At 59.6% G+C, this 27,863-nt stretch overlaps 2 protein-coding genes across 2 annotated transcripts in view; both read left to right on the top strand.

Moving 5' to 3' along the window:
• The window catches only part of LOC106049425 (dual specificity tyrosine-phosphorylation-regulated kinase 1B-like), a 38,725-nt gene extending 22,009 nt beyond the window's left edge, over nt 1-16,716 (top strand). Inside the window, 7 exon segments of the mRNA XM_066986976.1 lie at nt 1,963-2,069; nt 10,976-11,139; nt 11,817-11,875; nt 12,055-12,211; nt 13,112-13,365; nt 15,113-15,258; nt 16,502-16,716. Of these exon segments, the coding sequence (XP_066843077.1) occupies nt 1,963-2,069; nt 10,976-11,139; nt 11,817-11,875; nt 12,055-12,211; nt 13,112-13,365; nt 15,113-15,258; nt 16,502-16,654 (1,040 nt within the window). The 3' untranslated portion in view covers nt 16,655-16,716.
• A 3,281-nt stretch (nt 16,717-19,997) lies between these two features.
• On the top strand, nt 19,998-25,097 carry LOC136788434 (kallikrein-8-like). The gene is made up of 6 exons (XM_066986977.1): nt 19,998-20,403; nt 21,554-21,612; nt 22,795-22,942; nt 23,800-24,053; nt 24,298-24,434; nt 24,735-25,097. Exons 2-6 carry the CDS (start codon nt 21,570-21,572, stop codon nt 24,885-24,887), a joined length of 735 nt encoding a protein of 244 aa, XP_066843078.1. The 5' UTR covers nt 19,998-20,403; nt 21,554-21,569; the 3' UTR covers nt 24,888-25,097.
• Nucleotides 25,098-27,863: the final 2,766 nt, after the last annotated feature.

The raw sequence follows: 27,863 nt of genomic DNA, 5'->3' as shown, positions 1-27,863 counted from the left end.
CCGTTGTGTCCCAAAATGTGGCCAGGCTCCATGTGCTTCATCATTTGTGCTCCTTGGGACTCCAAGGCGCCCCAAAACGTGGCCGTGGTGCTCAGTGTTCTCCAGGCTTCTTGTCCTACGTCGTTTTGGTTCTTTGGTCCACCGCTGTGGCCCAAAACGTGGTTGAGGTGCTCAGTCTTCTTTAGGTTCCACGTCCGATGTCGTTTTGGTTTCTTGGATCACCGTTGTGCCCCAAAACGCGGCCAGGCTCCACGTCCTACATCCTTTGGGCTCCTTGGGACTCCAAGGCACCCCAAAACGTGGCCATGGTGTTCAATCTTCTCCATCCTTCATGTCCTACATCCTTTGGGCTCCTTGGGACACCGTCGTGTCCCAAAACGTGGCCAGGCTTCACGTCCTACATCATTTGGGCTCCTTGGGACTCCAAGGCGCCCCAAAACATGGCCGTGGTGCTCAATCTTCTCCATCCTTCATGTCCTACATTGTTTTGGTTTCTTGGGCCACCATGGTGTCCCCAAAACGGGGTTGAGGTGATCGATCTTCTCCAGGCTCCATATCCGCTCTTGTTTTGCCTCTTTTGGCCACCGTTGTGTCCCAAAATGTGGCCACGGTGCTCAATCTTCTCCATGTCCTACATCATTTGGGCTCCTTGGGCCACCGTTGTGCCCCAAAACGTGGTTGGGGTGCTCAGTCTTCTTTAGGTTCCACGTCCGATGTCGTTTTGGTGTCTTGGATCACCGTTGTGTCCCAAAACGTGGCCATGGTGCTCAATCTTCTCCATCCTTCATGTCCTACACCGGTTTGGTTTCTTGGGCCACAATGGTGTCCCCAAAACTTGGTTGAGGTGGTCGGTCTTCTCCAAGCTCCATATCCGATCTCGTTTTGCCTCTTTTGGCCACCGTTGTGTCCCAAAACGTGGCCACGGTGCTCAACCTTCTCCATGTCCTACATCATTTGCGCTCCTTGGGACTCCAAGGTGCCCCAAAACGTGGTTGGGGTGCTCAATCTTCTCCAGGCTCCATGTCCTACATCATTTGGGTTCTTTGGGCCACCAAAGTGCCCCGGAACGTGACCAGGCTCCACGTCCTACATCATTTGGGTTCCTTGGGCCACCAAGGTGCCCCGGAACGTCACCAGGCTCCACGTCCTACGTCGTTTGGGCTCCTCATTTCACCCCAGAACGTGTCCGTGGTGCTCGGTCTTCTGTCCCCATCTGTGTCCCTCCAGGGTGACATCTCCCCACGCCACCACCTCACGTGTCCCTTCCCCACCCTATTGTCCCCATGTCCTCCACAAGGACACCTGAGGCGACCCCCACCCCCTTTGGGGACATCCCCGTGTCCCCATGGTTGATGTCCCCGTGTCCCCATGACTGATGTCCCCGTGTCCCCATGGCTGATGTCCCCGTGTCCCCATGGCTGATGTCCCCGTGGTTGATGTCCCCCATCCCCACGTCACCACCACGCCTGTGGCTCTCACGTGTCCCTTCCCCACTCTATTGTCCCCATGTCCTCCATGGGGACACCTCCTGAGGCCACCCCACCTCTCTGGGGACATCCCCGTGTCCCAGTGGCTGATGTCCCCATGTCCCCGTGGTTGATGTCCCTGTGTCCCTATGGCTGATGTTCTCCATCCCCACGTCTCCACCACACCCATGCCTCTCACGTGTCCCTTCCCCATCGTATTGTCCCCATGTCCTCCACGGGGACACCTGAGGCCACCTCACCCCCTTTGGGGACATCCCCGTGTCCCCGTGGCTGATGTCCCCGTGGTTGATGTCCCCCATCCCCACGTCACCACCACACCCATGGCTCTCACGCGTCCCATCCCCACCCTATAGTCCCCATGTCCTCCACGGGGACACCTCCTGAGGCCACCCCACCCCTTGGGGACGTCCCCGTGTCCCCGTGGCTGATGTCCCCATGTCCCCGTGGCTGATGTCCCCATCCTTGTCCCTCGCAGGTGGCTCCAGTGGCTCGTCCAACGACAACCGCAGCTACCGCTACAGCAACCGCTACTACGGGAGCGCGGCCCCCGCGCACACCGACTACGAGATGCAGAGCCCCCAGGTACGGCCCCGGGGGCACCCATGGGTGGCCCCGTGCCCGGGGGACGCGTCGGGTGGGCGGCACGGACCTCAGGGGTGGCCCGGTCCCAGCGGGTGGGAGAGGTGGAAATTGGGGATCCCCTTGTGGTCATGGTGGGATCTTGGGGACCTCTGTGGGTGTGGTGGGGCCTTGGGGACCTCCATGACCGTGGTGGGACCTTTCTTGGGGACTTCTTTGGCCATGGTGGGACCTTGGGGACCTCCTGGACCATGGTGGCACCTTGGGGACCTCCCTGACAATGGTGGGACCTTCCTTGGGGACCTCCATGATCTTGGTGGCACCTTGGGGACCTCCCTTGGGGACCTCCCTCATCATGGTGGGACCTTGGGGATCTCCATGACCATGGTGGGACCTCCCTTGGGGACCTCTTTGGCCATGGTGGCACCTTGGGGACCTCCCTTGGGGACCTCCATGACCATGGTGGGACCCTGGGGACCTCCTGGACCGTGGTGGGACCTCCCTTGGGGACCTCTTTGGCCATGGTGGGACCTTGGGGACCTCCCTTGGGGACCTCCCTCATCATGGTGGCACCTTGGGGACCTCCCTGACCATGGTGGGACCCCCTTGGGGACCTCCACGATCTTGGTGGCACCTTGGGGACCTCCCTCATCATGGTGGGACCTTGGGGACCTCCCTGACCATGGTGGCACCTTGGGGACCTCCCTTGGGGACCTCCTTGGTCATGATGGGACCTTGGGGACCTCCATGACCATGGTGGCACCCTGGGGACACCCCTGGTCACACTGGGTGGCCTTGGGGGACCCCATGGCCACGTGACACCCATGGCCGCAAGGTAGGGACCCCGTAACCACGTGCCCACCACCCTAGGGACCCCATAACCATGTGCCCCCCGCTTTAGGGACCCCATGGCCACAAGTTGAGGACCTTGGGGACCCCGTAACCACCTGCCCCCACTCTTGGGGACCCCCATGGCCACAAGGTAGGGACCCCGGGGACCCCATAACAATGTGACCCTCACCCTGGGGACCCCATAGTCACTAGGTAGGGACCCCATAACCAGTAGGTAGGGACCTTGGGGACCCCATAACCACCTGCCCCCACCTTGGGGACCCCATAACCAGTAGGTAGGGACCTTGGGGACCCCATAACCACCTGCCCCCACCTTGGGGACCCCATAACCAGTAGGTAGGGACCCTGGGGACCCCATAACCACAAAATGGTGACCCTGGGGACCCCATAACCACCTGCCCCCACCTTGGGGACCCCATAACCACAAGGCAGGGACCCCATAACCAGAAAATGGAGACCCCGGGGACCCCATAACCCCATTCCCTCACCTTAGGGCCCCCATAACCACATGGTAGGGACCCCATAACTTTGTACCCCCACCCTAGGGACCCCCATAACCAGTAGGTAGGGACCTTGGGGACCCCATAACCACAAGATGGTGTCCCTGGGGACCCTATAACCACATGTCCCCACCTTGGGGACCCCATAACCAGAAAATGGAGACCGTGGGGACCCCATAACCCCCTCCCCTCACCTTAGGGACCCCATAACCACAAGGTGAGGACTTTTGGGAACCCATAACCACAAAATGGGGCTCCTGGGGACCCTATAACCCCCTCCCCTCACTTTAGGGGACCCCAAAACCAGTAGGTAGGGCCCTTGGGGACACCATAACCACAAAATGGGGCACCAGGGGACCCCATAACCACGTGCCCCCACCTTGAGGACCCCATAACCACAAGGCAGGGACCCCATAACCACAAAATGGAGACCCCGGGGACCCCATAACCACGTGCCCCCACGATGGGGACTCCATAACCACCTGCCCCCCGTCTTGGGGACCCCATAACCAGAAAGTGGTGCCCCTGGGGACCCCATAACCCCTTCCCCTCACCTTGGGGACCCCATAGCCACAAGGCAGGGACCCCATAACCACCTGCCCCCACCCTAGGGACCCCATAACCAGTAGGTAGGGACCTTGGGGACCCCATACCACAAAATGGAGACCGTGGGGACCCCATAACCCCCTCCCCTCACCTTAGGGACCCCCTAACCAGTAGGTAGGGACCTTGGGGACCCCAAAACCACAAAATGGTGACCCTGGGGACCCCATAGCCCCCTCCCCTCACTTTAGGGACCACATAACCACAAAATGGGGCCCTGGGTGACCCCATAACCTTGTGCCCCCACCTTGGGGACCCCATAACCAGTAGGTAGGGCCCTTGGGGACCCCAAAACCATAAAATGGTGCCCTTGGGGACCCCATAACCCCCTCCACTCACTGTAGGGACCCCATAACCACAAAACGGTGACCCCAGGGACCCCATAACCCCCTCCCCTCACCTTAGGGCCCCCAAAACCCCAAGGCAGGGACCCCATAACCTTGTGCCCCCGCCTTAGGGACCCCATAACCACAAGGTCGGGACCTTGGGGACCCCAAAACCATAAAATGGTGACCCCGGGGACCCCATAACCCCCTCCCCTCACCTTAGGGCCCCCAAAACCCCAAGGCAGGGACCCCCTAACCTTATGTCCCCCCCCCAGGGCCCCCATAACCCCAAGGCAGAGCCCCCCCCCCACCCCCTCCAAACCCCATAACCCCCCCCCCCCCCCAAAACCCCACTAACCCTTCTCTCTCTTCTCCCCCCCCCCCAGGGCCCCCCAGCGCAGCCCCCGCGGCCGTGGCCCGCCGGGGGGCACGGACGCCCCCCCCACCCCATCCCCGACGCCTTCCCCCGCTGGCCGCCCCCAAACCGCCCCCCTCCTCCCCCCCCAGCTGGGGGGCACCGCCGCCGCCCCCCGCCTTCCTCCGCAGCGCCCCCCCCGCCTCCTCCTCCTCCTCCTCCTCCTCCTCCTCCCCCCCTCCTCCTCCTCCTCCTCCCCCCCCCTCCCTCCCTCCGCCGCCCCCCACCCCAAAACCCGCCCCCCGCTTTTGGGGGCCCCCCCTCCTTCCCCCCGCCCCCACTACCACCACCACCACCACCACCACCACCACCACCACCACCACCAGCACCCCCACCCGCCGCCCCCCCCGGCCCCCCCCCCCCCCCAGCCGAACGGATGGAGCTGGGGGCCCCCCACCCGCCGCCCCCCCCCACCACCGCCACCGCCGCCGCCCCCCGCCAGCACCCGGACTGCCACCCCTTCGCCCCCCCCCTCCTCGGCTTTCCGGACTCGAGGGGGGGCCACCGCCGCCGCCATCGCCGCCGCCGCCGCCGCCCCCCCTCCTCAATTCTGCCGGGGGGGGGCGCCGCACCCCAGCGAAGCCCCCCCAGGCCCCCTTACGGGGGTCCCCACCTGCGGGGGGGCGCCCCGACCGCGAGGACTCGGCCGTCTTGGGCGTCTGCGGCCCCCAGAGCACCGCCGCCAGCTCTTGACGGCTTCCCCCCCCCCCCCCCACCTTCCGCGCTTTTATTAATTATTAATTAATTAATTAATTATTTGGGGAGGGGGGGAGGGAGGCGGGGGGGGGCGTCGATTTATTATTATTGGTTTTGTTTTTTTTTTTTTTTATAGGACTCGGCGCGAAACGGCCCCAAAAATGGGGGGGGGGGGTCTCTTGTGGGGGGGGGCGTCCTGGTATTTATCCCCCCCCCCCCCTTTTTATTTAAGGGGGGACCTGCTCCTGGGGGGGCACCCACTTTTGGGGGGGGGGCACCTATTTTGGGGGGGGGGCACCCACCCGTTTGGGGGGGGGCACCCACTTCTGGGGGGGCACCCACCCATTTGGGGGGGGGACCCATTTCGGGGGGGGGGGCCACCCACTCCTGGGGGGGGGGGGGGCACCCATTTGGGGGGGCACCCACTCCCTGGGGGTGCCCACTTCTGGGGGGGTCACCCACTGCTGGGGGGAGCACCCATTTTAGGGCCACCCTCCCCCCCCCCATTTTGGGGTGGGGGCACCCATTTGGGGTCACCCTCTTTTGGGGGGGGGGGCACCCATTTTAGGCACCCCCACCCCCACCTCTTTTTTATTGGGGGGGGTCGCCCAATTTGGGGTCACCCTCTTTGGGGGGGTTACCCTATTTTGGGGGGGGGGTCACCCTATTTGGGGGGGGTCACCCTATTTTGGGGGGGGGTCACCCTCTTTTGGGGGGGGGGTCACCCCTTTTAGGGCTCACCCACCTGATGCCGGGGGGGGGGCAGCCAAAGTTTCTGGGTGCACCCATGGGTGCCCCCCCCCTTTCTCCCCCCCCCCAACTTTTAGGGTTTTTGCTGTCGGGTTCGGGATTTTTTTGGGGTCGTTTTCGTTTTTTTTTTTTTCTTTTTTTTGCTTTTTTTTGTTTTTTTTTGTTTTTTTCTCTTTAATTTATTGTACCAAAGACGGCGCGCGGCCACCCCCGCCCCCCCCAACCCCCACCCCCTGGGTGCCCCCCCCCCCAAAATAAAATTTGGGGGAGGGGGTTGGGGGGGGTCAAAAGGGGGGGGGGGGGTTGGGGAGGGGGGGCCCCACGGCGCCCCGGGGAGGCCGGTGAATAAAAATAGTGACGGCAGCGCCCGCGGGTCCCTCACTGCTGGGGGGTCCTATAGGGGCGGGGGGTCCTATAGGGGATGGGGGGGGGTCCTATAGGGGATGAGGGGGGCCTATAGGGGATTGGGGGGGGGGGGGTCCTATAGGGGATGAGGGGGGTCCTATAGGGGGTTGGGGGGGTCCTATAGGGGATTGGGGGGCTAGAGGGGATTGGGGGGGGGTCCTATAGGGGATGGGGGGGGCTATAGGGGATTGGGGGGTCCTATAGGGGATTGGGGGGTCCTATAGGGGATTGGGAGGGTCCTATAGGGGGTGAGGGGGGCTATAGGGGATTGGGGGGGCTAGAGGGGATTGGGGGGGGTCCTATAGGGGATGAGGAGGGCTAGAGGGTATTGGGGGGCTAGAGGGGATTGGGGGGAGGTCCTATAGGGGCTGGGGGGTCCTATAGGGGATGAGGGGGGCTAGAGGGGATTGGGGGGGGGTCCTATAGGGGATTGGGGGGGGGGTCCTATAGGGGATGAGGGGGGCTATAGGGGATTGGGAGGGGTCCTATAGGGGCCGGGGGGTCCTATAGGGGATTGGGGGGGTCCTATAGGGGCCGGGAGGGTCCTGTAGGGGCCGGGGGGGGTCCTATAGGGGATGAGGGGGGCTAGAGGGGATTGGGGGGGTCCTATAGGGGATTGGGGGGGGTCCTATAGGGGATGGGGGGGGGCTATAGGGGATTGGGGGGGGGGTCCTATAGGGGATGAGGGGGGCTATAGGGGATTGGGGGGGTCCTTATAGGGACCGGGGGGGTCCTATAGGGGATTGGGGGGGGGGTCCTATAGGAGCCGGGGGGGTCCTATAGGGGATTGGGGGGGGGTCCTATAGGGGCCGAGGGGGGTCCTATAGGGGCCGGGGGGGGCTATAGGGGATGAGGGGGTTATAGGGACCAGAGGGGGGGGATCCTATAGGGGATTGGGGGGGGCTATAGGGGCTGGGGGGGGCTAGAGGGGCAGCGGGAGGGGGTCCGGAGGGGGGGATTATAGGGGCTGGGGGGGGGCTATAGGGGATTGGGGGGGGGTCCTATAGGGACCAGAGGGGGGGTCCTATAGGGGTTGGGGGGGTCCTATAGGGGCTGGGGGGGGGGGGTCCTATAGGGGCCGGGGGGGGTCCTATAGGGGATGGGGGGGGGGCTATAGGGGCCGCGGAGGGCATTATAGGGGCAGCGGGGAGGGGGTTATAGGGGCTGGGGGGGGGCTATAGGGGCCGGAGGGGGGATATAGGGGCATTTGGGGGGGTTATAGGGACCAGAGGGGGAGGTTATAGGGGCTTGGGGTGGACCTATAGGGGCTGGGGGGGGTTATAGGGGCTGGGGGGAGGGGGGGTTATAGGGGGCCCCTATAGGGGGGGGGGGGCATTATAGGGGCTGGGGGGGGGGATTATAGGGGCTGGGGGGGGGGGGGGCCTATAGGGGCTGGGGGGGCCTATAGGGGCTGGGGGGGACATAGGGTCCGGGGAAGGGGGGGTGATAGGGGCTGGGGGGGGTGGGGGCTTATAGGGGCCAGAGGGAGGATTATAGGGATTTGGGGGGGGTTATAGGGACCAGAGGGGGGGGTTATAGAGGCTTTGGGGGGGGGGCCTATAGGGGCTGGGGGGGCCCTAAGGGGCTGGGGGGGTATAGGGGCTGGGGGAGGGGGTTATAGGGGCCCCTATAGGGGCGGGGCTGGGCTATAGGGGCTGGGGAGGAGGTTATAGGGGCTGGGGATGTCCTATAGGGGATGGGGAGGGGGTTATAGGGGCCCGGGGGGGGGCATATAGGGGCAGGGGGGGGTGCCCTATAGAGGCAGGGGTTGGGGGTTTTATGGTCTGTGGAGGGGGTTATAGGGACTGGAGGTGGGGGGGGATTATAGGGACGGGGGGCTCTATAGGGGCCGAGGGGGGGAGGCTATAGGGGTTGGGAAGGCCCTATAGGGGCTGGGAGAGGGGGTTATAGGGGGCTGGGGGGGGGCTATAGGGGCTGGGGGGGGGCCTATAGGGGCGGGGGGGCTATAGGGGCAGGGGGAGGGGTTACAGGGACCCCTATAACATCCCCTAAATACACCCTAAAGCCCTCACGGGACCCCCCTAAATACCACCAGGATCCCCCTTTAGTCCCCCCCCCGGCACCCCCCAAATACCCCCTGAAACCCCCTATATCCCCCCCGGACCCCCTAAATACCCCCTGAGACCCCCTATAGCCCCCCAGGACCCCCTAAATACCCCCTGAGACCCCTTATAACGCCCCCAGGAATCCCTAAATACCCCCTAGACCCCTTATAACCCCCCCCAACCCCCAAATCGCAACCCCCAAAGGACCCCCTAAATACCCCCTGACCCCTTATAGACCCCCCAAATATAGCCCCCTCCCCCCCAGAACCCCCTAAATATCCCCCCCCTTATAACGCCCCCAGGACCCCCCTATAGCCCCCCCCCGAGCACCCCCCAAATACCCCTGAGACCCCCTATAGCCCCCCCCAGCACCCTCTAAATACCCCTGAGACCCCTAGCCCCCACCCCCTGGACCCCTTATAGCCCCCCCAGCACCCCCCAAATCCCCCCCCGAGACCCCCTGTAGCCCTACCCGGACCCCCATAAATACCCCTGAGACCCCCTATAGCCCCCAGGACCCCCTAAATACCCCCGAGACCCCTTATAGCCCCCCCAGCATCCCCCGAATGCCCCCCCAAGACCCCCTATAGTTCCCGAAGGACCCCCAAAATAACCCCTAGACCACCTATAGCCCCCCCCCGACACCCCCCAAATACCCCTGAGACCCCCTTATAGCCCTCCCCAGGACCCCATAAATACCCCTGAGACCCCCTATAGCCCCCCAGGACCCCCTAAATACCCCCTAGACCCCTTATAGCCCCCCCAGCACCCCCCAAATCCCCCCTGAGACCCCCTATAGCCCCCCCGGACCCCCAAAATAACCCCTAGACCCCTATAACGCCCCCAGGACCCCCTAAATACCCCCTAGACCCTCCTCCCTTGCCCTGCCCCCATACACCTTAGCCCCACATATCCCCCTACAAGTGGGGGGGGGGGGGGGGGCAGCACCTATAGGTGCCCCCAGACTCCCACCCCCTTTTTGGGGAACCCGGGGCCCCCACCCTGACCCCGAGGCGCGGAAGGGACCGGGGCGTCCCCGAGTCCCACCCTGGCTTAACCGTGCCCCGTGACTCAGCCCCACAGGGCCAGCGCCTCCCAGTTGGCTACTGGGATGTACTGGGAGGGGATGGGGGGGGGGGCTCACTGGGGGTGCCCACGGGGACCCCCGAGTCATTGGGTGGGGGGATAATGAGCCCCAAATCATGGCTGGGAGACCCCTTTATAGGGCAGGGATGGGTGGGAGACCCTCCCATATGGGACCGGGGCCCCTATAGGGTTGGGTGGGAGACCCCAATATGGGGAAGGGATGGGTGGGAGACCCCCCATTATGGGGCAGGGACCCCCATAGTGATGGATCAGAGACCCCCAATATGGGGCAGGGACCCCTATAGGGATGGGTAGGAGCCCCCCTTGTAGGGTAATGACCCCAAGACCATGGGTGCTGATAGGTAGAAGATCCCTCTATGGGGCACGGACCCCTATAGGGTTGGGTGGGAGACCCCAATATGGGGCAGGGACCCCAATAGTGACGGATCAGAGACCCCAATATGGGGCAGGACCCCCATAGTGATGGATCAGAGACCCATTATGGGGCAGGGACCCCTATAGGGATGGGTAGGAGCCTCCTCTATGGGGCAGGGATGGGTGGGAGCCCCCCTTGTAGGGTAATGACCCCAAGACCATGAGTGCTGATAAGTAGAAGACCCCCTCTATGGGGCACGGACCCCTATAGGGTTGGGTGGGAGACCCCAATATGGGGCAGGGACCCCAATAGTGACGGATCAGAGACCCCAATATGGGGCAGGGACCCCCATAGTGATGGATCAGAGACCCATTATGGGGCAGGGACCCCTATAGGGATGGGTAGGAGCCTCCTCTATGGGGCAGGGATGGGTGGGAGCCCCCCTTGTAGGGTAATGACCCCAAGACCATGAGTGCTGATAAGTAGAAGACCCCCCCCTCTATGGGGCACGGACCCCTATAGGGTTGGGTGGGAGACCCCAATATGGGGCAGGGACCCCAATAGTGATGGATCAGAGACCCCAATATGGGGCAGGGACCCCCTTAGGGATGGGTAGAAGCCCCCTCTATGGGGCAGGGACCCCCTTAGGGATGGATGGGAGCCCCCTCTATGGGTGCAAGACCCCTTTGTTGGGTAATGACCCCCCCCAAAACATGGCTAGTGATGGGTGGGAGACCCCTCTATGGGGCAGGGACCCCCCCCATAGGGATGTTTGGGACCCCCCCAGTTTTTGGCCCATGACCCCCAACCAACCTTGACACGATTCCCGCTCAGGGCCACGTCAGCCCCGGGCCCTGCCCTGCCCCACAAGTTGCCCCATCGCGGGCGGGCGGCGCCCCCCCGGCGGGGCGAATCCTTCCGTCGCGCCCCGCGGGGCCGTGCCGGGATAAAAGCTCCGGGTCGCGGGGAGACGCCGGGAAGGAGCCGACCGGCTGCAGGTGAGCCGGGATGGGTTTGGCCCCCGGGGGTAAATTTGTTTTTTTTTTCCCCCACCGCCGCCACCACCCCCAGGGGTAAATTTTGGGGTTGATTTTTACCCCCAGGGGTGACTTCTGGGGTCTTCTTTTGCCCCCACGTGCTGGTTCAGGCTTTTTTTGCCCCCATTGGGGCAGATTTGGTGTCTTTTTTTGCCTTTAGGGACAAATCTGGGGTCTTTGTTTGCCCCAAGGACAGATTCAGTGCCTCCTTTTGCCCCTAGGGGCAAATTTGGGGTCTCTTTTTGCCCCCGGGATGGCTTTCAGAGTCTTCTTTTGCCCCCAGGTGCAGGTTCAAGGGCTTTTTTAGCCCCTCTGGGGCAGATTTGGGTCTTCTTTTGCCCCCAGGGACAGATTCAGGGACATTTTTTGCCCCCCGAGGGCAGACTCGGTGCCTCAGTTTCCCCTTGGGGCAAACCTGGGGTCTTTGCTTGCCCTTGGGGCCAATTTTAGGACCACCCCCACCCCTCCATCCTCGGGCACATCCAACCCCTTTGTACCCCTCCATGGCTGTTTCTGGACCCCATTCACCCTAAGGGGCAGATCCTGCCCCTTAATTACCCCCCCCGGGGGAAAATCCCGGCCCCTATTTGCCCCCGGGGCAGCTCAGGACCCCCATTTGCCCCCCCCTTTCTCCCCAGAATGCTGTCCCCACTCCCGGCCCTGCTGCTGATGGCGGCGCTGGTACTCCCCGCCAAAGGTGAGCTCCGACACGCGTGTGCAAGGGGAAGGGGCACCTCTCCGACACGCGTGTGCAAGGGGGTCACCTCCCCGACACGTGCGTTCAGGGAGGGTGGGAGAGGGTGATTTTCTGGGGAGGGATCGTGGGGGTCCCAGGCATGACGCGCACGCGCGTGTGCCCCCTCCCCCCCCCCGCAGCGGACACCAACGGCACGCGGGTTATCGGGGGGCGCCCCTGCACCCCCAGGAGCCAGCCCTGGCAGGTGGCCCTCTTCAAGGACATGCGGCTGCGCTGCGGCGGGACCCTCGTCCACCCCCAGTGGGTGCTCAGCGCCGCCCACTGCTACGCCCAAGGGTGAGCTGGTGGGGGGAGGAAAAATTGGGGGGGGAGGGGGCACCTCTTCAACCACCCCCATGGGACCCAGACCCCCTGGTGCTCCTTCGTTCTGTCTTTCTGCCCCTTTTCTCGGTGATGCTGCTTTTCACCTTAGCTCTGCCCAATTTTCACCTTAACTCTGCCCCTTTTCCGTGTTTCTGCTCTTTTACCCTTAACTCTGCCCCTTTTCTACATATTTCTGCCCTCTTGACCTTAACTCTGCCCCTTCTCCATTTATTTTTGCCCTTTTCACCTTAATTCTGCCCCATTTCTATGTATTTCTACTCTTTTACCCTTAACTCTGCCCCTTTTCTACAGATTTCTTCCCTTTACACCTTAACTCTGCCCCTTCTCTATGTATTTCTACTCTTTTACCCTTAACTCTGCCCCTTTTCTACAGATTTCTACGCTTTTACCCTTAACTCTGCTATTTTCTGTGTATTTCTGCCCCTTTTCACCTTAACTCTGACCCTATTCACTTCAGAACTGCTCCTTCTGTGTTTCTGCTCTTTTAACCCAAATTCTGTTCCTTTTCACCTTAACTCTGCCCCCATTCACCTTAACACTGCCCTTTTTTTGTGTTTCTGCTTTTCACCCAAATTTTGCCCCCTTGTCACCTTAACTCTGCCCCTGTTCACTTCAGCACTGCCCCTTTTCTGTGTTTCTGCTCTTTCGACCCAAATTCTGCCCCCTTTTCACCTTAACTCTGCCCTTTTCTCTGCATTTCTGCCCTTTTTCCCTTTAACTCTATCCCCCAGTCTTCCTCCCTTAACTCCTTCCCCATTCCTCATCCCAACCCCTGCCCCCTTAACCCTGCCCTTCCCACCCCACCAAGAGCCCCCCGTGGCCCCTCCAACCCCCCAAATTCTCCCACCACAGGCTGATGATGGTGCGTTTGGGCGAGTATAACCTGGGGAGCCTGGATGGGACGGAGCAGTTTCGCCTGGCGAGTCGCCTCGTCCTCCACCCCAGATACAACCACACCACCAAGGAGCACGACCTGATGCTGGTGCAGCTGCGCCGGCCGGCGAATTTGGGCCCCGCGGTGCAGATTCTGCCCCTGGGCACCCGCTGCCCCACAGCCAGCACCCCCTGCCTCGTCTCGGGCTGGGGAACCACAACCAGCCCCCAGGGTATGAAGCCAAACCAAAGGGTTGGGGCCCAAAGTGGTAGTTGGGCTCAAAATGGTGGGAGAGCCCATGGGGATGGGGTTCTTTGTGGTTGTGTGTCGTTGGGTTGACCCTAAAGTTGAGGATCTGGGCCCAAAGTGGAGGGGGAGACTATGGTGATGGTGGTCTTTGTGGCGTCCCGTCAATGGGTTGACCCCGAAGTAGGAGATTTGGGCCCAAAGTGGAGGAGAAGACCATGGTGATGGTGACGTTTGTAGTGTCATGTCAATGGTTTGACCCCAAAGGAAGAGATTTGGGCCGAAAATGGTGGGAGAGCCCATGGGGATGGTGTTCTTTGTGGTTGTGTGTCGCTGGGTTGACCCTAAATTTGAGGATCTGGGCCCAAAGTGGAGGGGGCGACTACGGTGATGGTGGTCTTTGTGGCATCATGTCAATGGGTTGACCCCAAAGTAAGAGATTTGGGCCCAAAATAGAGGGGGAGGCCATGGTGATGGAGGTCATTGTGGTTGCATGTCGTTGGGTTGACCTCAAAGTAGGAGATTTGGGCCCAAAATAGAGAGGGAGACCACAGTGACAGTGGTCTTTGTGGTTGCATGTCAACAGGTTGACCCCAAAGAAAGAGATTTGGGCCCAAAATGTAGGGGGAGGCCATGGTGGTGGATGTCTTTGAGGTCACATGTTAATGGTTTGACCCCAAAGTAGGGGATTTGGGCCCAAAAAGGAGGGGGAAGCAATGATAATGGCTATTTTTGTAGTGTCGTCAATGGATTGACCCCAAAGTATGGCACCAGAGTGGAGGAATTTGAGCCCAAAATGGAGAGGGATGCCATGATATGGGGCTTTTGGGAGTGGTCTGGCCCCAAAGCGATGGGATTTGAGCCCAAAATGAAAGGGGGAGGCCATGGGGATGGCAATTGCAATGGTGATGTGTCAATAGGATGACCCCAGAGTTAGGGGGTGGAGCCCCAAATAAAGTGGGTTGGGAGAAGTATAATAGAGGGTTGACCTAAAAATGAGAATTTTGGGGGCTTGGGGACCGATCTGGGAATGTTTCAGAGAGATCGGATCTTTGGGGTGTAGAATTTGAGGGATATTCGTGGAAAAACGGGACTTGGGGGAAAAAATAGGGGCTTTTGGAGAAAGATTTGGGGATTTAGGGGGGCAATTTTGGAGTTCGGGAGTTTGTTTGGGGGGTCAGGGTGCAATCTGTGGGTTTGGGGTTTCTTGGGAGCGATCTGGGGTTTAGGGGGCAACCTTGGGTTTGGGGAGAAATATGGGGACTTTTTTTTTTTAAGGGTTGATTTGTTTATTTTTAAGGGTTGATTTATTATTTTTTTAAGGGTTGATTTTGTTTGTATTTAAAGGTTGATTTTGTGTTTTTTTTAAGGGTTGATTTGTTTGCTTTTTCTAAAGGTTGATTTTGTTTGTTTTTAAAGGTTGATTTTGGTTTTCTTAAGGGTTGATTTTTTTTTTTTTTAAGAGTTGATTTTGTTTATTTTTAAAGGTTGGTTTTGTTTTTTTTTATTTTTTTTAAGGGTTGATTTTGTCTTTTTTTTTAAGTGTTGACTTTTTTTAAGTGTTGATTTCTTTTTAAGGGTTGATTTGTTTTTTTAAGAGTTGATTTAATTTTTTTAAGGGTGGATTTGGGGTTTTTGGAGCACACTGGGGATTCGGGGTGGGGGCTGTGCAACGTGAGGGCGTTGGCGGGGCGGCGGGCTGTTTTGGGTGAATTTTGGGGTGTTTTGGGCAGCATCCTTCCCCAAGATCCTGCACTGCGCCAACGTGACGGTGCAGCCCGAGGCGACGTGCCGGCGGGCGTATCCCCGCCTCTACACCTCCAACATGCTCTGCGCGGGGGGCGTCAGCCCCGAGGGCAAGCCTACCGACTCCTGCCAGGTGAGCACTGGGGGCAACTGGGAGCACTGGGGGCAACTGGGGGCACTGGGGGCAACTGGGGGCACTGGGGGTATTGGGAGTGCTGGGGGGGCTGGGGGGAAGTGGGAGCACTGGGGAATTGGGGATGTGAAGGGCACTGGGGGCAACTGGGAGCACTGGGGACACAGGGAGTGTTGTGGGCTCTGGGGGCAACTGGGAGCACTGGGGGCACTGGGGGTATTGGGAGTGCTGGGGGAGCTGGGGGGAATTAGGAGCACTGGGGAATTGAGGATGTGAAGAGCATTGGGGGCAACTGGGAGCACTGGGGACACAGGGAGTGTTGTGGGCTCTGGGGGCAACTGGGAGCACTGGAGGCAACTGGGAGCACTGGGGGCAACTGGAGGCACTGGGGGTATTGGGAGTGCTGGGGGAGTTGGGGTGAAGTGGGAGCACTGGGGAATCTGGGACGTTATGGGCACTGGGGGCAACCGGGGGCACTGGGGTTATTGGGAGTCCTGGGGGAGCTGGGGGGAATTGGGAGCATGGGGTATCAGGGGCATTGGGGGCAACTGGGAGAACTGGGGCCACAGGGACAGTTGTGGGCTCTGGAGGCAACTGGGAGGACAGGGGGCAACTGGGGACACTGGGGGAAACTGGGGGCACTGGGGTTATTTGGAGTGCTGGGGGAGCTGGGGTGAAATGGGAGCACTGGGAAACTGGGGACATTAAGGACACTGGGGGCAACTGGGGGCACTGGGGATGCTGGGAGTGTTGTGGGCTCTGGGGGCAACTGGGAGCACGGGGAGCAACTGGGAGGACAGGGGGCAACTGGGGACACTAGGGGAAACTGGGGTCACTGGGGGTATTGGGAGTGCTGGTGGAGCAGGGGTGAAGTGGGAGCACTGGGGAATCTGGGACATTATGGGCACTGGGGGCAACTGGGAGAACTGGGATCATTGGGAAGAAAGGGACACTGGGGGCAATTGGAAGCACTGCGTCAACTGGGAGTACTGGGTCAACTGGGAGCACTGGGGAGAACTGGGATCTTTGCGATGTGGAGGGGGTTCTAGGTTTGGGGAGCCTTCAGAAGGTGTTGGGGGGAGAGGGGTCCGTGCCATACTGGGAGGGAGCCCAACTGGTCCCAGTGCCCCCCAGTGGCCACCAAACTGCCCCTTGCCCTGTCCTTTGGGGTGGTTGGAGGGGGAATTAAGGGGGTGGGGGACACAGAGGGGACGGGACCCCATCCCTGTCCCCGTTCCCCCAGGGGGACTCGGGGAGCCCCCTGGTCTGCGAGGGGCAGCTGCGGGGCATCGTCTCGTGGGGTCCCTCCATCTGCAGCGACCCCCAGCGCCCCGGGGTCTACGTCAACGTCTGCCGCTACGTCCCGTGGATCCGCAGCGTCCTGCAGCAAAATTAGGCACCAGCAGCCCCCCCTCCGGCCCCCAGACCCTTAATAAAATCCTTTCTGGCCAAGCAAAGCCGGTGGTGGGCTCGTCTTGCGGTTTCGGGGGGCTCTAGTGGACCCCAATGGGTTGGGGGTGGTTTGGGGGGTGGATGTGGCCGTGCGTGGGTGCATCCTCCCCTATGGGTGTTGGTCAGAGCTTATGGGGTGGGGGGGTCAGGCTTGGAAATCTTGAGAGGGGCAGAGTTGAGGGGTGAATATGGAGGGGGCAGAGTTAAGAATATATTTTTTGGGGGGGGCAGAGTTAAGGATAACTTCATTTGGGGGGGCAGAGTTAAGGATATCTTTATTTTGGGGGGCAAAGTAAAGGATATCTTCATTTTGGGGGGCTAAGTAAAGGATATCTTCATTTTGGGGGGCTAAGTAAAGGATATCTCCATTTTGGGGGGCAAAGTTACAGGTATCTCCATGATATGAAGGGGCAGATTTAAGGGTATCTCCATTTTGGGGGCAGAATAAAGGGTGTCTACATTTTGGGGGGCAAAGTTAATGATATCTCCATTTTGGGGGGCAGAATTAAGGATATCTCCATTTTTGGGGGGCAGAGTTAAGGACGTCTCAGTTTGGGGGGGCAGAGTTATGGTTATATCCACACTTGGGGGGCAGACTTTAGGGTACCTCTGTGCCACGGAAGAGCAGACCTAAGGGGATGCACCCATGAAACCATTCCCATCTGGGGACTGGGACCAGTTTGGGACCCCCAGTATGAGGGAACTGCTGGGGCAGGGCACTGAGAACCCCCCACATGTTAATCCCACCCCCAGTTAATCTCTACCCCCCAATTAATCTCTACCTCCCCCAATTAATCTCTACCCCCCCAATTAATCTCTACCTCCCCAATTAATCTCTACCCCCCAATTAATCTCTACCTCCCCCAATTAATCTCTACCCCCCCAATTAATCTCTACCCCCCTCAATTAATCTCTACCCCCACAATTAATCTCTGCCTCCCCCAATTAATCTCTACCTCCCTCAATTAATCTCTACCCCCCCAATTAATCTCTACCCCCCCAATTAATCTCTACCCCCCCAATTAATCTCTACCTCCCCCAATTAATCTCTACCCCCCAATTAATCTCTACCTCCCCCAATTAATCTCTACCCCCCCAATTAATCTCTACCTCCCCCAATTAATCTCTACCCCCCCAATTAATCTCTACCTCCCCCAATTAATCTCTACCCCCCAATTAATCTCTACCTCCCCCAATTAATCTCTACCCCCCCAATTAATCTCTACCCCCCCAATTAATCTCTACCCCCCTCAATTAATCTCTACCCCCTCAATTAATCTCTACCCCCCCAATTAATCTCTACCTCCCCCAATTAATCTCTACCCCCCCAATTAATCTCTACCCCCCAATTAATCTCTAACCCCCCAATTAATCTCTACCTCCCCAATTAATCTCTACCCCTCCAATTAATCTCTACCCCCCCCCAATTAATCTCTACCTCCCCCAATTAATCTCCCTCCCCCCCAAATTAATTTCACTTCCCCCATCGGGGCGAGGGCTGCCTCGGCCTCCCTGGTGCAGGGCACTGTGGGAGCTCCATGCAGGCTGGGACAGCCCAGGTTAATTAAAGCCGAGTAATTACAACCCTGCCGACTTGCCTGGAGCCCAATTAGCACCCGAGCTCATTAGGGGCCTCTTGACAAGCCTGGAGCTGGTTGGGCAACGAGGTGCCCAGGGCAAGTCGAGACGGTCCAAGAGGGCTGAGTCAGCCCAGCCCAGCCCAGTCCGGCCCAGTGACGGGGCAGGGTTAAACTGGGATTTTCAGAGAACTGGAAGGACCCGCTCGGGCCGAGAGCGGGGCCGCGGCGGCGGCTCCCTGCCCCCGAGGTGTCGCGGGGCCTGGGCGGCTCCCCAGGGTCCGCTGGGGTTGGACTGGGAGCAACTGGGAGCAACTGGGAGGCCCCGTGTGGAGGAAGGGGAGGAGACGTGGGCGCGTTTCCTCCTCCTCTGGAGGGAGGGAGGGAGGGAAATGGGGGTGTCCCTTGGTGTGTTCCCCCCCCACCTCAACCCTGATGCCTGGTGTGGGGTCACCTCCTCCCCATGGCCTTGGGGATGGGGTGGAAATGCCTGTGGGGTCTGCCCCGAGAGGTGGCCGGCAACGAAGGCAAGAAAGAAATCTGAGAAAATGAGGAAAATTCAGAAAAAAAAAAATAATTACAGAAAATGGGACAAAAAAAAGATGAAGCTGCGTCCTGGTGCCACTCAACCACCCTTGGCCAACCCCAAGTTGAGGAGACACCTTTGAGAGTTGACCTGCTGGAGGTGGAACCTGGCACGTTCTCAACGCGCCTTCTCCATTTCTGGATCCCACTTCCATCAAGGAGATGTTTTTTGGGGCCAACCCCTTCAGAACCAACGTCCTGGTGCACCTTCACCCATCCTCGTACAAACCTGGATGAAGCAAGGAGATGTTCTGTGGTCCAGCCCCACCTGAGATGCGCCCTCTTGACCGTCCTCATCCATCCCAAGGTCCCGTGTCCACCTTTGGGATTTGATCCCGTCAGAGCCACGCGTCGATGTTTTCTCATCCACCTTCTTCAAGCCCCACGTCTTCCACCCAGCACGGAGCAACATTTTGCAGATGGAGCCACAGGAGACGTGTCCTGATGCAACTCTCACCCAACATCATCCAATCATCGGTTCCTGCACCCAAGGGAGAGATGCATTTTGGGATCCAACCACATCAGGGCTGCATCCTGATGTCCTCTTTATGATTATTCTCCAGCTCTAGGTCTCACACCTAGCAAGGAGACACGTTTTGGGGTTGACTTCACTGGAGACTCGTCCTGGTGTCCTCTCAACCATCTTTGTCCAGCTCGAGGTCCTGGGTCTAATGAAGAGCCGTTTTGGGGGGGATTTCAGCCTGGAAGAGCTGCATCCTGGGGCCTCAACCATCCTCCTCCACCTCCTCAACCACCTCAACCATCCTTCTCCAACCTCAGTGTCCAACGAGGAGCCATGTTTTAGGGTTGACTTCACTGGACATGTGTCCTGGTGCCCTCTCAACCAACTTGAGGTCCCATGACCAATTAGGAGCCACGTTTTGGGTTTGAACCCAGCAGAGCTGCATCTTGGGGACTTCTTGACCATCCTCCTCCAACCTCAGAGTCCAACGAGGAGCCATGTCTTAGGGTTGACATCACTGGACACATGTCCTGGTGTCCTCTCAACCATCTACGTCCAACTTGAGGTCCTGTGACCAATTAGGAGCCACATTTTGGGTTTCAGCCCGGAAGAGCTGCGTCTTGGAGCCTTCTCAACCATCCTCCTCCAACCTCAGTGTCCAACGAGGAGCCACAATTTGGGGGTTGACATCACCGGACACGTGTCCTGGTGCCCTCTCAACCAACTTGAGGTCCCGTGACCAATTAGGAGCCACATCTTGGGTTTGAACCCTGCAGAGCTGCATCGTGGGGCCTCCTCGACCATCCCCATCCCAACCCGGTGCCCCCGACCCATCCAGGTGCCACCTGGGGTCACCCCACGGTGTGGGCTTCCCGGAGCCGGGCGGAAGGTGCCACAGCCGTGGCCAGATTAGAAGCGAAGGCGGAGGAAGCTGTTTCCTCCTCCGGCCCCAGATAAAAACCCGGGGCTGGCGGTGGCAGGAGGAAGACGCGCCCGCGGCCGCGGCGCTTCACCAGCTCGGGTGGAGCCTCCCCTCCCCGTGGCCGCGCGGCCTCACGCCAGCCCCCGGTAGGAACGTGGGGCCTCAGGGTCGGGGTGGGGACATTGGGAGGGGGTGGGGGGTCCCTGGTATGCCCCGGGGGGAAATCGGGGCGGCTCCTGTCCTTCCCTCGCATCTCTCCTCCCTCCTCCTTCCCTTCATCTCGTCCTTCTTGTCTTCCCTCGTCCTTCCCTCCCTCCTCCTTTCCTATCCTGCAGGCCTCCTGTGCTCCTTCTCCTTCCTCCCTTCCTCCTTTCTCTGCTCCTTTCTGTCCTCCTTTCCCCTTTCTGTCCTCCTTTACTCTTTTCTGTCCTCCCTTCCCCTTTCTGTCCTCCCTTCCTCCTTTCTGTCCTCCATTTCATTTTTTGTCCTTCCTTCCTCCTTTCTGTCCTTCCTCCTTTCTGTCCTCCCTTACTCCTTTCTGTCTTTCCTTCCCCCTTTCTGTCCTCCCTTCCATTCTCTGTCCTCCCTTCCATTCTCTGTCCTCCCTTCCATTTTCTGTCCTCCATTCCATTTTCTGTTCTCCCTTCCTCCTTTCTGTCCTCCCTTCCATTCTCTGTCCTCCCTTCCATTCTCTGTCCTCCATTCCATTTTCTGTTCTCCCTTCCTCCTTTCTGTCCTCCCTTCCTCCTTTCTGTCCTCCCTTCCTCCTTTCTGTCCTCCCTTCCCCTTTCTGTCCTCCCTTCCCCTTTCTGTCCTCCCTTCCCCTTTCTGTTCTCCCTTCCATTTTCTGTTCTCCCTTCCATTTTCTGTTCTCCCTTGCATTTTCTGTCCTCCCTTCCATTTTCTGTTCTCCCTTCCTCCTTATCGTCCTCCCTTCCTCCTTTTTGTCCTTCCTCCTTTTCGTCCTTTCTTCCTCCTTTTCGTCCTCTCTTCCTCCTTTTTGTCCTTCCTCCTTTTCGTCCTCCCTTCCTCCTTTTTGTCCTTTCTCCTTTTCATCCTCCCTTCCTTCTTTCTGCCCTCCTGTCCTCCCTTTCTCATCCTCCCTTCTTATCCTCATTTGCCTCCCGTCATTTCCTTCCCGTAACCTTCCCCTTCCTCCTCCTCCTCCCATTCCCATTCCCTTCTCCTTTCCCTCCTTCCCCAGTGCCCCACGTCCTCACCCCGACCCCCACCCTGACCCCCACCCCGCCAGGGCCCACTCAGGGTCAGAGCCAACCCCTTGCTGTCTCCCCACAGCTCCTGGCCCTCCGGTATGAAGGTCCTGGTCGTGATGCTCCTGGTGCTGGTGACTGCAGGTAGGAGAGGTCCTGGGGGGTCCTGCATCTGACCCAGGAATTCTGCGTCCACCCGTGGGACCCCCATGTCCACTTTGGATGTCCCACGTCCATTGTGGGACCCCCATATCCACCTTTATTTCCCCACATCCACCAATGAGACCCCCATGTCCACTTCGGATGTCCCACGTCCACCTGTGGGACCCCCATATCCACCTTCACTTCCCTACGTCCACCCATGGGACCCTGTGTCCACTTCGGATGTTCCATGTCCGCCTGTGGGACCCCCACGTCCACCTTTATTTCCCCACCTCCAGCAATGAGACCCCCATGTCCACTTTGGGTGTCCCATGTCCACCTGTGTGACCCCCGTGTCCACATGGGATGTCCCACATCCACCCGTGGGACCCCCATGTCCACCTTTATTTCCCCATATCCACCCATGGGAACCCCGTGTCCACTTTGGATGTCTGATGTCCACCCATGGGACTCTTATGCCCACCTTTATTTCCCCACGTCCACCTGTGGGACCCCCAGGTCTACTTTGGGTATCCCACGTCCACCTGTGGGACCCCCATGTCCACTTTGGATGTCCCACATCCACCCGTGGGACCCCCATTGGTTGTCCCACATTCACTCATGGGACACCTATGTCCACCTTGGCTGCCCCACGTCCACCCATGGGACCCTCACATCCGTCCCAGGGGTCCCACACCTACCCTGGTGGTCTTGTGTGTGCAGGTGGGACCCCCACATCCACCCCAGATGCTCCTCATCTGCCCCAGGTCCCGTGTCCACCTATGGGACCACCCCATGCACCCTGGGACCCCTTGTCCACCCCATGTGCCCTCCAACCACCCTGGAGGCCCCACTTCCATGCGTGGGGCTGCCTCCCATCCACCTTGGGTGCCTTCCAACTACCCCGCGTCCACCTTGGTTGCCCCACATCTGCCTCAAGGGGCCACCAGGTGCCCCAGGATGCCCCCCACTATCCACCCTGGAGACCCCCATCTATCCCAGGTGCCCCTTGACCACCCAGTGGTCCCTTCCAGCCTGGGTTGGCCTCGTCCAACATTGATTCACCTCCTTGGTCGTGGCTCAGGGGACGTGTGGCAGTGGAGAGGGTCCCAGCCCACCCGTGTCCAGTGGTCCTGGGTCCCAGGCTGCCCACGTCCCCCCTGCCATGTCCCTTTGCCCCCACAGCCTCGAGGAACGTCCTGTGGGTGATCGAGGGGACCTCCTGCGACCTGCCCTGGCAGGCTGCCCTCTTCAAAGGGGACAAGTTCATCTGCGGGGGGACGCTGGTGGCCAGGAACTGGGTGCTGACGGCTGCCCACTGCCACGTCCCGGGGTAGGAGGACATGGGGGAGCAACGTCTGGGGGGTGTTGGTGGCGATGGGCTCAGGCCGCTCGGGAATCAGCCAGGGTTGACCTGGGGTCCTTCTCTGTGGCCAAGCAGGCTGGGGGGCTTGATGGCATCTCAGCGGGTTTCACTCTACCTATTTTGGGGCTACTGTACCCTTAACTCTGCCCTTTTCCTCCCCATTTGTACAAATAACCTTAACTCTGCCCATTCTTGACCTGCGAATACCCTTAACTCCACCCGTTTCCTCCCTATTTGTACAAATAACCTTAACTCTGCCCATTCTTGAGCTGCAAGTACCCTTAACTCTGCCCTTTTCCTCCTCACTTGTAAAAATAACATTAATTCTTCCCATTCTTGAGCTGCAAATACCCATAACTCCGCCCTTTTCCTCCTCATTTTTACAAATAACATTAATTCTACCCATTTTCTGGGCATGTGTAGCTTCAACTGTTTCTTTCCCTTTTCTTTTTTCTATTTTTTTTTGAGGGGGGAAGGGGGTCCATACCCTTAACTCTTTTTTTATTTTTTTTATGATTATATATAACCTTAACTCTGCCCCCTTTTCCAGCCACTTATAACCCAAGCTCTGCCTCTTCAACGACGACATATAACCTTAACTCTGCCCATTTTATGCCTTTATATAACCTTAACCCTGCCCTTTTTATGACTCTGTATCACCTTGTCTCTGCCCTTCTCTGCTTTTGCTTCTTCCACCTTTGTCACCATCTTCTGGGACCTCAGCTCTGCCCCTGCCCCTGTTTTGTGGGGGTCCTTGGGGCCCCCACAACCTCTCCAACCATGATGGGTTTGTCTTGATGGGTTCATCCAACCTTTGGCTCTAGCTTCATCAACGTGCGGCTGGGGGGCCGGGGCCCCAAGGATCCGGGCATCTCCGAGCAGAGGCGGCTCTCGGCCAAGGTCATCAGCTACCCGCGCTATGACCCGGCCACCAAGGATGGTGACCTAATGCTTGTCAAGCTCCTCCAACCCGTCCACATCAACGAGCGGGTGAAGCCGCTGCCGCTGGCCTCCCACTGTCCAGTGCCTGGCAAGACGTGCCAGATCTCAGGATGGGGGTCCACCACCAGCCCTGAAGGTATGAAACCGGTAGCCTAAGACTCAGATGGCTGGGCATCCTGATACAACCCTTGGACATCCTTCCAAGGATGTCCTTGGGGTTCCTTGGACATCCTTCTCCTCCCAAGGAACCCAGGTGTCCATGTCACCTTGGGGTTCCCCTTGGTGTCACTGAGAGAAACACGGGGACAAGCCCCAGGGCAGAGTCTGAGAGGTCAGAGTTGGGACCCTCCGTGTGACTTTGTGTTCTCCATCACGCGCAGTCACCTTCCCCGAGGACCTCCACTGCGCCAAGGTCACCATCGTCTCGGAGGAGCAGTGCCGGCGCATCTACCCCGGCTCCATCACCCCCAACATGGTGTGCGCAGGCGAACCCCGCAACCGTGCCGACTCCTGCCAGGTGGGTGCAAGTTTCGGCCACCCCAGACCCCTCTGATCATTTGGGACCCCACAGTGGTGTTGGGATGAGAACTGACACAACTCATTATAGCCAGCGGCACCCGGAGGGGATTTGGGTACGAGGGGTGGGAGGTGAGATGGTGTCGTGCAGGGATTGAGGAGAACATCTCCGTGGTGGGTCTTCATGTTCACCTCTTTGGAGTTCCCGGGATGGCCCTGAAATGGCCCCGAATTTGGGGTGAATCTATGGGGCAGACTGTGAGCCCCAGGCCCCCAAGTGCCACCCCTCTTTCCCCGGCAGGGTGACTCCGGGGGACCCCTCGTGTGTGACGGACGGCTCCAGGGCATAGTCTCCTGGGGCCCGGGCGTCTGCGGGGACCCCCAAAAACCCGGTGTCTACGTCAACCTCTGCAAATACACCCGGTGGATCCAGGAAACGATGAGAAGGAACTGAGCCCCCAGCCCCAGCCCATCCCCAGCTCCGATGGCCGCAGGACAGGCCCTGCAGCACCTCCTCCTCCTCCTCCCCGACGAAGGTCCCCGGAGCCGGCCGGTCCGAGCACCGGGACACGCGCCCCGGGGTGGGCAGGGGCCAGCCGCGGGGCCCTGTGGAGATGTTGATGAATAAAGTTTTATGACGTGGCTTTGCGCCATGTCTTCAGCGCGTGGAGTGCAGCTCTGGGAGCTTGAGGTGTCTCCGGTTGCCCCAGGTCTTGTAGGGGCAGGAGAGGACAACCAGCTTTGGGCCAAATCAGACGGCTCCACTGCAGCCAGACCTGTTGACACCACTGTGGGGTGGATGTCTCTTTTGGCCCCACCATGGGGTAGACACTTTGGCCCCTCTGCAGGTAGATCATTTGGCCCTGTCATGGGGTAGACCTGTTGACCTCGCCATGGGGTAGACATGTTGACCCCATCATGGGGAAGACCACCGCGAGGTAGATCTACTGGCCCCGTTGTAGGCCCCCTCACCATGGAGCAGACATTTTGACCTTGCCATGGGGTAAACCCATTGAATCTACCATGGGATAGATCATTTGGCCCCACCATGGGGCAGATCATTTGGCCCCACCACGGGGTAGACCATCACAACATAGATCTCCTGGCCCCATTTTGGATAGGTCTCTTGGTGTCACCACAGGGCAGACCTGTTGAACCCACCATGGGGTAGACCCGTTGACCCCACTGCGGGTAGATTTGGCATCACCATGGGGCAGACCCGCCGACCTTGCCATGGAGCAACTCCGTTGGCTCTGCTCCAGGTTGACCTCACCATGGGGTAGACCTGTTGGTCCCTTTATGGAGTAGACCCATTGGCTGTTTTGGGGTCGCCCAGGACCCCTCCCACCAACACGGTGGGGACAAAATCCATCTCAGCATCCTCCCCCAAGAGAGATGAGCCCTCACAATGCCCTGGGGTCAGACCTTCCTTCTTGGTCCCCCCACCCCAGCCATGTCTCCACAGGCAGGCGCATGACCAGGGACAATTTCCCATCCCCAGAGGGGAGAAATTTCCCCGTGACTCAGCTGGAGAAGAAGGGGCCTAATTTCCCGACCTGGGGTAACTTTGGCGGCGCATCAGGGCTGTTTTGCTTCCCCGACGGGTATGCAACGGGCAGAGAGCATCCACCCAGGGCACATTGGTTTGCGAGTGGGAAGAAATCACCTGCTGGAGGCCAAATTTACCTGTTTGCATGGATCCAAGGCCTCTATTTTGAAGAACGGAGGGGTTGGGGGGGGATTTTTTCTCCTCCATGGGGTCCACGCGGCCCCACCGTGGTGATGAGGCTGGATGGAGAGCGGTGCCAACCCAGCTTCACCATGGTGGGTCCGTGTAAAGGGTGAGGGATTTTGGTGGGCTGCAGAAGCACGTCCACTCTTTCCCCCTTGCGGGAGGAGGTCCGGCGAGGTCACTCCAGCACGTGTTGTCCCTTGTGGCTCAGTGGGGCGGGGAGCGACGCCAGCTGCCTTGCGCAAGGTACCCCCTCCCTCTTCCCCCACGTGGCCAGGACCTGATGCACCGGAGGGTGTGGGCCTCGTCTAGCCACTGCGGCGGGGAAAGAGGTTTTGGTCCAGGTCCAAACCCCCAGGGAGGTGGAGGAATGGCTGTCCATCATTGCTGGGACCAACGGTGGCCACCGGTGGCTTCCAGCTCTTCGCTCAGCCTTTCACAAGGAGGTTTGAGCCTTTGCGGTTAGAGAATCCTACAGAGGTTTGGCGTGGAAGGTCCCAGGTTGGCGGCCATCAGCTGTGGTGGGCTACCACAGTGGGCTCTTAACAGCTCCTCCATCATCCATGGATGTCTGGTCAAGGTGCCTTTTGAGATCTATCAATGTGTCCTTGGAGGTCCAGTCAACGTGTCCATGGAGGTCCAGTCAACGTGTCCTTGGAGGTCTGGTCAATGTGTCCATGGACATCTATCAATATGTCCATGAAGACACGGTCAAGGCATCCATTGGGGTCTACCCAACATGTCCATGGAGCTCTGGTCAATGCATCTAATGAGGTCTTCTCCCTGCACCCATGGAGGGTTGGTCACCGCATCCACTGGGGTCTGTGCAATGCAGCCGTTGAAGCCTGGTCAACGCAGCCCTCATGGTCAGGCCAAGATGGTGACGGAGGTGCCGGTGACACAGCTGGGTCTGGTAAGTCACCACGTCCATGGAAGTGAGATTACAGCATCCCGTAGTCAACGGGACCACCACGGAGCCTGGTCCTGCTGGCCATGGAAATGAGCCACCAGAAGGAAACGTCTGTTGACCTTGGGGTGTCACATCGGGGGGGCTTGGAGGTCCTCGGGCACCCTGGTGCCCCCCACATCTGCCACTACCATGCCAGGGATAGCTGGAGTGCAACCACTGCCACCATGTCCACAAAACCGTCGCTGCCAGCACCCGACACCACTATTCCTGTGTCACCCGTGTCCCCTGAGCCACCCCCTGTGTCACCCAGGGCACTGCCACCCACGGTGCTGCCAGCCCTTGTGTCAACCAGGGCCACCCCCTCCTCCCTCCCTCCTGGGTCACCCAGGGCACTGCCACCCACGGTGCTGCCACCCCGTGTGTCAACCAGGGCCACCCACCGTGTCACCCATAGCGCTGCCAACCCCTTTTGTCACCCAGGACCACCCCTGGACTCGGCACCCCCAAGGCTGTGAGGACACAGAGGGGACTTGTCAGGGTGGGGCGCATCCTCTCCGTGCCACTGAGGATTGGGAGAGGGGAGCGTGGGGTCCCCCGGCGGCCCTGGCAGTGGGTGGCAGGCCCGGGCTGGCCCTGGGGATAATTAGGTAATTAGCACTAATTACGCGGAGGAGATGGGAGCAGAGGAACTGGGAGAACCGGTTGGGCCCAGCCCCAACATCATCGTCATCTCGACCGGGGACGTGGCCCAACATGCACGCCCCCTCCCCGGCATCTCAGGGGGCCCC

Source organism: Anser cygnoides, chromosome 37 (assembly GCF_040182565.1).
Source record: "Anser cygnoides isolate HZ-2024a breed goose chromosome 37, Taihu_goose_T2T_genome, whole genome shotgun sequence".
NCBI lineage: Eukaryota > Metazoa > Chordata > Aves > Anseriformes > Anatidae > Anser > Anser cygnoides.
Note: the sequence above shows the minus strand (reverse complement) of the source record. Positions and strands in the feature narration are given on the sequence as shown.